The sequence below is a fragment of the Montipora foliosa genome, chromosome 9, assembly GCF_036669935.1.
Source record: "Montipora foliosa isolate CH-2021 chromosome 9, ASM3666993v2, whole genome shotgun sequence".
Taxonomy (NCBI): domain Eukaryota; kingdom Metazoa; phylum Cnidaria; class Anthozoa; order Scleractinia; family Acroporidae; genus Montipora; species Montipora foliosa.
The window spans coordinates 30,633,916-30,646,415 of NC_090877.1; the positions used below are offsets into that span (position 1 = coordinate 30,633,916).

The window sequence follows — 12,500 nt, forward strand, 5'->3', positions numbered from 1 at the left end:
CCATAGAATCTAAGAGTTTTTGGAACAATTTGGCATTGGGGTCATCATCAATATCGACATGAAAATTAAAATCACCAGTCAGCAATAGAGATTCAGGTGTCAAAATGATAGATTCCAAGTAAGAACTGAATTCCTCGAGGAATGTAGCAGGCGTCACTGGATGAGCAGTGGAGTATGGAGGACGATAAATGATGACAATTCTCGCCTTAAGCGAATCTGTGCCGATTTTAAACTCAGAATATTCAAACGAGTTTATTTTGCGTGATTCAATCTTCCTAACATCAATTGATTTTTTGATCAGCAATGCAGTCCCACCGCCATTACGGCCAGATAAGCGATTTTGTTGAAAAAGTTTGTAAGTTTCACTTGGAAAAAACTCCAAACTTGCAGCCGTATCATTGTCGCGTAACCACGTTTCAGTCATCGCAAATACATCAATATCAGTTTTCAGGATGTAATCAAGCAGCACGGAAGATTTCCCTTGAGACTTAACAGATTGAAGGTTGGCAGAACATAACAATAAAGAAGAATTCGCCTTGTGTTTTGGAGACAATGGCGTACGCTCCACAACACTGATATTCAACCTCGAATTTAGAATATTCAAATTCTTATCCAAATTGCGGCCCAAAAAATTATCGTTCGATGCGGTACATCTAGGTCTAAAGCAGGTTATAACAGTTGAAATATGCCTCTGAATTCCCTTTCCAGCACGAGAACCACGGCGAGTTGGTCGATATCTTGCAATTCCAAGCTTGACTAGGTGTGTCCACAAAGAAGGTTGTAATGGCCGAGTAGATGAAACGTTTGATATCACGTTCATCAAAGATAAACGCGAATACTGAAGCAGCATTATGAGACTTCCAATGCTTACAATGTTTTTAGCAGTAAGCTTCGTGAAATTTAGGTTCTTAAAGCAGGAATAATCAAATATCCGGAGCAATAGGTAGTGCTGCCAAGGCGCTCTACACGCTCTATTTTACTTAAAACATGAAGATGTACTACAAGAGGGTGGCTTCACAGTTTATTGTACACAAGGAATTCACTCAAGCATGACTTACAGAACATACATGTATCAGGAACACATTGCTAGTAGGGGATATTGCACAAAGTGTGACAGAGCTCTGTATGCGTCCACAGTCGATTGACAAATCGTCCTCCTATGGTACCATGCCTTCTATAGAGACTTTATTTTTTAAAAAGGCCTTCATTGAGTCAGTCCCGGATGAATTCACTCTCTCACGTTATCATATTAAAAACTGAGTTGAAACATTTAAATGCATCTAGCCCTGGTGGCATCCCAAACTGTGGTCTCCAGATCAATATTTACTCCACAGAAACGAAATGAAACTCACTTGGTCAATTGACTTACTGAAGTCACAACTGTCAAGCTTGAAAAAGACAACATAAGGTTGAAACATTGAGTGGTTTCATTTTGTTTCTGGGGAATGACTTCACTGAGTTCCATCTACAACCCACCATGTTGCAGCTATAATATATGTCACGTCCTTTATGTTTTTCAACAAAGTACTAAAAAACTTTCGATTGTATTCTGATGGCTCCTCAACTCTATCAAACCTATCAATTGTCCCTAAAACTAGGACAAGCTAAGAGAAGTCATTTGGGTGGCAAGTCATCAAAACCGGATAACAAATATGCGACTCAAACATCACAAATGTATGGTTCTTGTTATTCATACTTTGCAAGATGACCAACTTTGCAATTTATAAATCGCAAAGTTGGGCGTCTTGTGATTCATCAGGATTTATACATCGCAAAGGTCTTTGAATGTGTGAATTGCAGAACTCCTCCTGTGACATGTTATAAAACACACAATGCTTATAAAGAAATACAGCGAAAATAATATTTTTACATTTGGTGCCCCACATACCATAAATACAGGGTGATGTAGCAGCTCTCGTAAGGTATAATGTGATTGGCTTGCTACCCTAGCCAAAAACAAAAGACTAAACAATTGAAACAATTTGAATTACTTAGACTTACCAGAATTTAATACTTGTCTGAATTACCAGACAATAGCAGGCTCCGAGAGCTGCTACACTACTATACAGCTGTAATTACACACTGAATGTAGACACCCAAATACTTCTTTACAATCTTTCCTGGATCATTTCTCAAAAATGTTTGATAAAGTTCATAAAGAATCTCAGTTTTCTTTAGTTTTGGGTGACTTCAATATTAACCTTCTGAATTGTGATTCCCATGCTTTAACTGGAGAATTTATAAATTTATTATCTTATTTGTTTCAACCACATATACTCCAGCCTACTCGCATAACTACTAGTCACTCTGCTACTCTTATTTATAATGTATTTTTTAATTCTCTTGAGTTTGTTACATATAGTGGTAACATTTTATATTCATAACTGATCATCTTCCTAACTTTCTGTCAATTGACTCAATCCATCCTCTTCCTTTGAACGAACAGTCGTTTGTAAGGGGTTTCTCTAGATTTAACGAAGAATCTTTGTTATCTGACTTTCAACGAGTTGACTGGCAAGGATAACATCACTGACATCTTTTCCTGTTTTTTAAACAAATCTAATCAAATAATCAACTTCTATGTACCTATTAAAATGCTTTCAAGAAAGGAAGTTAAATTCAAGGCCAAGCCGTGGATTTCTTTAGGCCTTAGAACTTCTATCAACATTAAGAATAAGATATATAGGAAACTCATTAGGACTCAAAATCAATTCCTGTAATTTACAATTAAGGAATAAGTTAAATCATTTCATTACCTTTAGTAAAAGGAAGTATTATGAAGGCTATTTTAGGTGTAATAAATCAAACATTAAAAATATTTGGGGTGGGGTGGGGGGCGGCCGCCCCCCCCCCCCCCCCCAGTCTCGGAAATTTTCCGGCAAAACGCTCAAAATTCGGGCAATAAAAGATAATAAAAGATGGAATTTAAAAATATATAAATAAGGCAAAAATATAAAAAATAGCACTTGTGAAAGTATAAAAATATTACTTGTGTAACTTAAAAGATATTAAAGTCCTTGTTTTGAAATAAGTCCTTGCGGTTGATCTTAAAACATCTGAATTGCTCGGCTGTTGATCTGTTGATCGCAAACCACCTGTTTGAAATGATCCCAGAATTCTCGAAGGTGGCGTCTATTCTGGCCGTATTTCCAGCAACATCATGTTCAGCGGACTTCGGAGACTTAAGACATATCTTTGCAGCACGATGGGGCAGAGTAGATTGAATAGCCTCGCCATCATTTGCATTGAACGTGCCTATGGCAATAGAGTCATAGCAAACGGTATTGACAAAATAATAGACCCTTCCACGGTTTTTGACCGCCATCTTGACTGGGGGGCAAAATTTACAGTAAATGTATGGGATTTTGGCCGACTTTGAACCACTGAAGCGCAGCTAAAAAGAGACAGATTTCCATCTTTTGCCACTATTTTAAATACTTTTATTGATATCATTCATTCAACAGAAATTAAGGCCATTAAGGAAGGTATGATGTCTGTAAATTCAAATAATAAATCTTTTCATATTGCTTCTAATTTCGCGGCAATTTGCTGTGATGGTTTTAGAAGGGTTTGTATGGAATCTTAAAAATTCGTTTATGGTCGTTGTAGCTTGAATCTGTTCTTTATATTTCATGAAAATAATCGCAGTATAAATGTCTTTTGAAAGACACTATCACTGTGGAAATCCGTCTCTTTTTAGTGGCACTACAGCGGTTCAAAGTCGGCCAAAATTCCATACATTTACTGTTAATTTAGCCGTGTTTGCCCCCTAACTAAGATGGCGCCAAAAATCGTGGAAGGGTCTATTGACACTTTTGGACAACGCCATGGAAGAAATAGCTACTTTTTTTAAGAAGCTTTTTTTCTAGTTTAAATACTAGATGGAGTAGACTAATACAGAGTATGTGAGGTTCTAAGTTTTTATTAGTTACTAGATCGAGTAGACCTACATAGATTATGTGAGGTTCTGAAAACTCTATGTTTCATCACTTCTTTCCATCCCTCAAACTGACATTTTCCTTTTTATTCAACTTATACGACGTACAGTCTACTTTAGACTTCAAATCTACTTCAACGAAACAAGATTTTAAACAAGCTGAGAAGATTCGCAATAGGCGAGGCAAAGAGTTGAACCCGGATCGATGGTGTAGGGATGGCGCAGTGGTGAGAGCGCTCGCCTCCCGGACCCGGCGTCATATGTGGGTCCAGTTTGTTGGTTCTGTACTTGCACCGAGAGGTTTTCTCCGGGTACTCCGGTTTCCCCTCTCCTCAAAAACCAACATTTGACTTGATTTACTTTCATTGTTAATTTCAGTTTACAGTGTCCTCAATTAGCGCTCCAGCGCTAGAACGACCAGACACTTAAATAAAGTTCCTTTCCTTTCCTTTTCCTTTTCTTGCAGTTTCCGATATCCACTAGACTAACGAGACAACCTTCCGGAAAATCGAATTTTTTAGAGTATTGAAATAGTAGTACCCAGCAAAACAATTGAAAGTTAACCGTCTTCAACGTGGTTTTTAGACCTACATACTGTAGATCAGCGCAGCATAGCTTAGAAACGCTTTTTCTTGTTGAACTAAAGCTGCATGTAATTCTGCCTTTTTTTCATTCTTGTCAATATTAACATGGGGTAATGCGTTGTGTAATTGTTACGAAATGTCCAATGTCAGTTTGAGGGATGGAAATTAGTGGATTCGAAACAGGTCGTTTCGAATACGTACAGTTTTATGAGTTTTAAGGATTGTAAACGAATGCTTCTTTCGTACATTTTGAGGGAGTAAAAAACGGATTTCAACAATCAAGCATTCGGGCACTGTGTAATTTTTTCGGGAAAAAAGACACCGCCCCTCCCCAGGTCGGATCGTGCCCGTACGCCTACGGGTTGATGCGTCTTTTTCATCGTGTCTCTTCAATCCTTTGTCTCACAGCTTTTTTCTTAGTCCTACGTCAATGCAGGAAATTCAAATCTCAAATCAAGAAAAGCTTCTGGTCCATTTAGCATTTCTATTTCTTTACTTAATAGTCTGAATTCTATTATTGCAATGATTTTATACAACAATTCGTTCTCTTCTGGTACTGTTCCTGATTGTTTTATGATGGCACATGTCATTCCTGTTTACAAGTCTGGTTCTTCATCATCTTTATCAAACTATAGACCAATATCCCTTTTGTCAATTTTCAATGATTTTTCAATGATTTTTCTAATAGCTCAAATTTATTCGACTTTCATCTAATTGCAGAAGACTCCAATTTATGCATGCCTTTTTTTCCATTTTCATTGCCCTGTGTTAACCCATTCACACCTCAAATGCCCAAGGATGCCCTGGTTGACAAATAAAATCGTCTGGTGTACTTAGCTAGACAGAGTAAAATCTATTAAGTGTCACTCTCAGGGGTCAGTGGGTTAATGGGGACATAGTTATTGACTACATTTAACCAATTCACACCTCAAACGCTCTAGGATGCCCCCCATTGACGAGTAAATTTGTCTGACTTTAGACACTGTAAAATCTCTTAAGTTTCACTCTCAAGGGTCAATGGGGTTAAGTATGTTTAGTACTTTAATTGCTCTTGTTTAAGTGAAGCTACAGTATACCTTTTAATCACTGTGATACTTGTGAAGTCCAATGACACTAAAGAACATCTCATCAAAAATCTTACAATGCCGCAAATTTAGGAGATAAACACCCTTATAACCATACAACTCCAGCCTGTGGAAAGTGTTCTTCATGTTTACTCCTGAGTCGCTAAGCGGAACTAAACTTGTAAGAGGAAAGGTCCTATTGCAGCGATTCCCCCAAAAAGTCAAGCTTGATATTGTTATCTTTTGAGTTGCTTCATTTATTGAAAGTTCTCCAACAATTCGACGGACAAAATAACTCAAAGCAGCCAGTCCAGCGGTGGTGCCCAGGGCTCCAATAATGGCACAAGTAAGTGACGATAAAGAAATGAGCCCATTATAATACCAGTGGCTCATCGGCCATGTAAGGCTAATCACAACGGCTACATGCAAAATTTTCGCTCTAGAGATAAATCGCAGATGTTTGATCCAGTTAAACCGATAGAGTACGAAATTATCTTTTACATCCAGAGGGTTACATCTAAGTGATCGAGATTGTTCTTCTGTTCTTCCACTTGCAAAGTGGCGACATCCCCGACCGGAATTCCAGGAAGATGAAGCAAACAACTGTCCACGCTGTAGCAGTTTCCTTTTCACAAAATGACCGACGGAAGGATTTCGAATACAGAGGAAAACTTTAGAGTGATTACAGCGGAGACAAAACATCGAAGAAAATCCACGAAGCCTGTGCCTGCAGTCATACAGCGGATTCACATGTCCCTCACGTGCGTTGGTACTTCATGTATCCCTTGTTTTAAATCCCTTGTTATCCTCATACACTCTCATGCACAAAATGTACATCCTTGGCCATGTCGAGTGAAGTGATACTGTGCGGATGTAATTGAGAAAAGTCATTTGTCTTTGAGAGTTACGTTTGGTGATCATCGAGGAATCATTTGGCTAGTAAAGTGCATTTTTGAAGAGATGGGAACAAGTAATCTGTGGGTAATTGACCGAGATGGACGCGTTTTCCTCTTTAATTTGCGAGATAACTTCTGGCGTGAGATCTCGACACCTAAACTTGGTTCTAGGAACTGTTTCAAACGCATTTCAGCTGTGGAACAGTGTGCATGGGCGATAAGTGCGAGTCAACAGCTTTATCTTTTTGTTCATGCTACTGAACTTCCCATACGAGTCAAGGTAGAAACGTACGAGAATGAAAGATGGGGAATGTTCGGTGGTTGGTCTCACACTGATAGGGCGGTAGGTGTTACTGGTAAAATGCGCAGTTTATGTCTTAACTAAAATGTGAATCATTTACATGTGTATAAAGGCCGGGACACATTAGGCGATAAATCGACGTGACACGTCGCGGGGACAAGTCGCCGCAACAATTCGCCTCGTGTGACACGGTTAATTTTGTTAAGATCATTGTCGCTGCGATCAGTTGCACGAATTCAAACCAGTTGGAATTTGTGGACTGATCGCAGCGACAAACTTAGCGAAAGCAGTGTTGTTGCACCCTGTGTACACTTCCGGCAACAAGTCACTACAACAAAATGCAAATGAACCAATTGACTTGGAAAACTAGTTCACATTCCCGCTCATACGAGATCACTGCGTCTGCCACCGAACAGGTGTTGTGTCGTAGCAACTTGTTTTGGAATTACAGTAGTACACACAAAGCGACTTGTCGCAGAAACCTGACGCTGCGACTTGTTGTCTTGTCCAGTTGGAGTTGTCATCAAATCCCAAAGCTTGGGGACATCAGCTTCTGCACCTTAGAGTGATGGTATACCTGGTGAAAATCGTTTGAGGATCTTCAAAGATCCTCATGAAGATCTTTAAGGATCTTAGTAAGGATCTTAGTAAGGGTCCTCAAAATTCCTTGCAAAGATCCTCAAGGATCCTCATTTTTCTTGCCAAGATCCTTGAGGATCTTCAATAATCAAAGATCCTGATCTATCCTTGAGGATCTTGTCAAGATCTTTGTGATCATAGTTTGGGTGTATTCAGTGTTCTTACCACTGATCTTCAAGGATCTTTGTGGCTCCATTAAAGAACCATGATTACTGCCAATTATTGCTTTGATTCACCTCAGGGTTGGGATAAGTGCCAGGATGCCATTTGGAAAACATGCTAAAGTGAATTTGGAAATGGCCAATTCCCTTTAATTAACTACCATGAACAACAACAACAACAACAACAACAATAAATTATGGCACAAACATCATTTAAACTTTATTTGTTTCCATAAATCTGTTTATCATTGTCAAAATCATAAAAAAATGGGGATTAAAGAGACAATAACAGCATGTCCACTCAATACTGAGGCCATGCAGTTGCAAAACCACAATATTCTTTTATATTTCCACTTATCCTACTACAAATAAGGGAAGGCATTGTGAAAAAGTAATGTAATTCATAATTTAATACTACAATAACACTACTTGTTTGATAATGGTATATAAGAACCAACTTTTTCCAAGCTAGGCTGAGAAGGTTCTTATAAAAATGGTGCTTACCGGTAACTGGAAAATTAAGATACAGACTGTACTCAGGTTCTTTTTTTGATAATAAAATAAACTATTAAATAAGGTGTTTGCCATTGGTGGGTGTGGCCTATTTTGGGCCTATTTTTGGTACTGCATGCATACACGTAGTAATTATGTTATAAAAATTCATTTTATTCAAGTACATTAAAGCCATATATGAAGTTTGTAAAAAGCTATGCAAGATAGAACAAAAACAACATCAAAACATGGTACTGTCTTGCTGTTGGGACTAATATGGTACTGGTAGAGCTTGTTACAGGTATATTAAATTATTGTGTTCAGTGTTTGACTGATTTCTTAAAAGAAGAACCCATTGGAAAATTGTAGGCTATAACAGGTTCTTACATGTATTTAATGTAGTCTAAATAGACTGTCTTAGCCTGACAGGTTCTTAAAATCTAGGTTCTTTTATGCAGGTTTTTACTGTAACTTTTGTTTTGTTTGCTTCAAACTCTTTTATCCTCATTGTAAGCACGTAGTAAATGTACATTATTGTGCCAGATTCAGCAAGATTTTGTAAGTTTCCGGGAGGATTCTTAATTAAAAGCTTACAAATTTGGGATATTTTCTCACTACAACCTCCCAAGAACGAAATAAATCCGATCTAAGAGGCACATTCACAAGAATCTTAACAAAACTTATAACATTCCATTAGTAAAACGCTGGAATGTAAGATAATGGGTGAAACAACCGATAAGATTTATCCAGCAATTTATTGTATAACAATATTATAACTTAATTATCTATAATAAAATAAAATAGAAACCACGTTTTGAAAAGGCTTGAGAAAACAATATCAACAGCACTTTATGCTAATTTTTAAATCCAGAATAGGGAACTTACACAACAAAGACATTTGTTTCAGATTTAATCATTTTGGTGTATTACTTTGCTCTCATCAGCAAAAAAAAAATGAAATGAAAAAGGCAAATTTAAGATTGTGTGAAGGACATGAGTGAAAGATGGTGAAATTTTCAATAATCATACTCTCTACACTTCTTTGCCGTTCAAGTGCTCGTATAATTTTTGGACAGTTCCTGACATTTTAGAGGCAGGGCAACAGAAAATTTCTTCTTCCTTCAACTAATGTGAATGCATACTTTCGAATACACCCTCATAGCGATCACTGTCGTTGTTGCATAATGCCTAAGGAGAGCTTAACTAATACAGGAATTGAGCAACTACAACATTTTTTTTTCCGATTAGTACCTAAGCTTGGTTGCCTCTGGAACTATAAGCTTTAAAGATACTCAGATACAATAATAATACAGCTACATGAACATGACCTACTGTATATATTCATTTGTTTTTTTGCCAACTTCTGCAGAAATTCAAGGCAGTGACAACTTGACTACAATGTTATAAAAAGTGCTTATTGCACTGGTTTTGGTGACTTGAGTACAACAGCAATAGAGTCTTTAGAAAACAAAACAAGCATATTTTATTTAAAATCTGGTTTCTCATTGCTTAAGATCAACACAACATCATGATATTTGGTCAGCAATTACAGACCACTTATCATGTAATTACATGCATGTACCGGTACAATATCCCAGAAGAAATCTCTGCATTAAATGGAAGTGTCAACAGTTAGCTTTTGATATTACATGTATACTATGAGCTACATGTACATGTTGGAACACTCAAACTCAATGCATTGTATAACTAAAATCAAGCGTTGTTGTGCTTTATTTTGTGTTTTAAACGGTACCTACCGTGTTAAACCAGGATAATTAAATTTGATGCGAATGTCCATTTCCTTGGCTTCGAATGGTTAGCTTTTTGCTGCTTTTTTTAAGGAAAGGTTATGAAAACCTTCCACAACAAGCTTCGTTATTAGTATTAAAACAGAAAGACACTACTTCCTAAAACAACAACGCCCACACTTCGTGTTATAAAATATTACTTGTACTTATAGGACAAAAGCCCAAGAAATCAGCATCAACGTTGCCTTATCCAACGCTTACCTTTTTAGGTGAGTTATTATCAGCAATTCCTTGTAGCAGGCAAGCATTTGCATCGTAAAAGAACTAAAGTATGGCAAGGATTGTTTGCAGTAAACTGAAAAATTGAAATAACCGCCATCGATTTGTCGCTGGCACGAGCCCGCAATTTTTGGTGCTGGCCTACTGCTGACCACAGTGGCTCAAATCCAAGATGGCTGATCTCGGCTGATTTTCGACGATGTTTGATAGCCTAGGCTAATGTTTGAGCGTTTTTCCTACTTTACACTGGTTCAAGAACAATCATCATAGAGAAAAGTGAAGGAAGTCATTCGCGGGTTATCAAGTTAAGGTTGCTTTCAGAAAGTTTTAGTTTTTGTAGTTGCAGTGAAGTGAGACAGAACAAGCATCACCTATATGCATTGCTCCCACTTCACTTCTGTTTCCAAGTTACATGTATAACTGGGATAGATGAGCTGACTATCAGGATACAAGTGTTTTCAGACTGGACATGCAACTTAATGAGAACTTCATGTTAAGTTAAATCTCTGATAAAACACGTACACACTATTGGTTATTTGTATTTCATGCTTTTTGTTTGCAAGACCATGAAGTAATGGTTTTTATAGAAACAAGAGCAATAGCACTGTCTTTAGTGATGTTTCTCGTAACTGTTCTTGTCACTTAACCCATGTTATTTAATAATTTTTAGTGATTCTTTTGTCGGAATATAGGTATTATGTACGGTAATATGTACGGTACAACATAAGGCAATTGGGTTTTTCTTTTACTGATTTTTTTATAAATCGCTATAAATGAACCATTACTCCTTTAGATTACTTCTCAGTTCAACAGCCACATCCTTTAATAGCTTCTTGAGATCAAAATTACACAAGACATCAATAAAATTGAGGTATCAACAGATTCTCCATAAAGTTTTTAAAGAGACCTTAAAAAATCCTTACTAAAAATTCCCTAAAAGATCCTTAAGATGAATCCGTTAAAATCCTGGTGATGTTCAAGAACCCCCTTATTTTCAAGGATCCTAAGGGGATCCTTTGATTGATCTTGAAAGGATCTTTATCAATATCGTAAAAGATCCTCAAGAATCCTTTGAGGATCTTTCAAGAATCCTAAAAAGATCTCTTGACTGTTCTTGAAAAGATCTTTATCAAGATCCTTGAAGATCCTCAAGGATGTCATGAAGATCTTGGAAAGATCTTTTTGATTAGATTACAAAGATCTTTCCAAAGATCCTTGAAAGATCCTTAAAGATTATACATGTATCAGGATTCATCAAGGATCTTCGATGAGTTTGATAAAGACCTTTTAAAGATCAGTTCAAAGATCCTTTTAGGATCCTTGAAAGATCATCAAAGAATGCTTGAGGATGTGCAAAGATCCTTACCAAGACCTTGAAATATATTCTCACCAGGGTCTTTGCAAGATCCTCACAGGATCGTCACTGACTCTTTGAGGATCTTTACAACTCCTAATTGCAATTGAAGATCTTGAAAGAACTTTCAAAGATCTTTCAAGGAAAGATCCTCATCTTCAAAGATCTTTTGCAGGCCCTTGACAATCTTTAAGGATCCTTGAATATCCTGACAGATCCTTTGAGGTTTTTCACCAGTAACAAATTACAAAAAGAGAAACATTCCAAGGAAACAACCCAGGATATCAAACCCCTGAACTAGTCGAAACTTATTTGATCTCAACTGAAAAATTGTTTTCGTGCTCTGGTTAATATTTGATCATTGGTGCCGTAGTTACTAAAAACAAGGAATGACCTACAATGATCTGCAATGACCTACATGTACAATGACCTACATGTACAATGATCTACAATGACCTACAATGATCTACAATGCATGACCTACAATGACCTGCAATGATCTACTGTACAATGACCTTCAAAGAGCTACAATGACCTACAGTGATCTAAAATGACCTACAATGATCTACAATGATCTAAAATGACCTTCAGTGAGCTATCATGAGCTACAATGACCTACTACAATGACCTGCAATGATCTACAATGACCTACAAAGAGCTATAATGAGCTACAATGACCTACAATGGCCTGCAATGATCTACATGTACAATGACCTACAATGATCTACAATGACCTTTAATGATCTACAATGACCTACTACAATGACCTGCAATGATCTATAGAAAATGGCCTGCAAAAGCTACAATGACCTACAGTGATCTTAAGTGACCTTCAATGAGCTACACTGACCTACAATGAGCTACATGTACAATGACCTTCAATGATCTACAATGACCTACAATGATTTACAATGAGCTACAATGAGCTATAATGAGCTATAATGACCTACTACAATGGCCTGCAATGATCTACAATGGTCTACAATGACCTACAGTGAGGTACATTATGAACTAAAAAATTAGCTAATGACCTGTAATGAGCTAA

At 37.2% G+C, this 12,500-nt stretch overlaps 2 protein-coding genes across 2 annotated transcripts in view; one reads left to right on the top strand and one right to left on the bottom strand.

Annotated features, from left to right (window-relative positions):
• The window catches only part of LOC137971712 (uncharacterized), a 1,629-nt gene extending 779 nt beyond the window's left edge, over positions 1-850 (bottom strand). Inside the window, exon 1 of the mRNA XM_068818490.1 lies at positions 1-850. This exon is cut by the window's left edge and continues 779 nt beyond it. Coding sequence (XP_068674591.1) covers positions 1-850 — 850 coding nt within the window.
• Positions 851-6,376: 5,526 nt separating this feature from the next.
• The window catches only part of LOC137971713 (tectonin beta-propeller repeat-containing protein 1-like), a 69,303-nt gene continuing 63,179 nt past the window's right edge, over positions 6,377-12,500 (top strand). Inside the window, exon 1 of the mRNA XM_068818491.1 lies at positions 6,377-6,824. Coding sequence (XP_068674592.1) covers positions 6,546-6,824 — 279 coding nt within the window. The 5' untranslated portion in view covers positions 6,377-6,545. The remainder of the gene's footprint in view (positions 6,825-12,500) is intronic.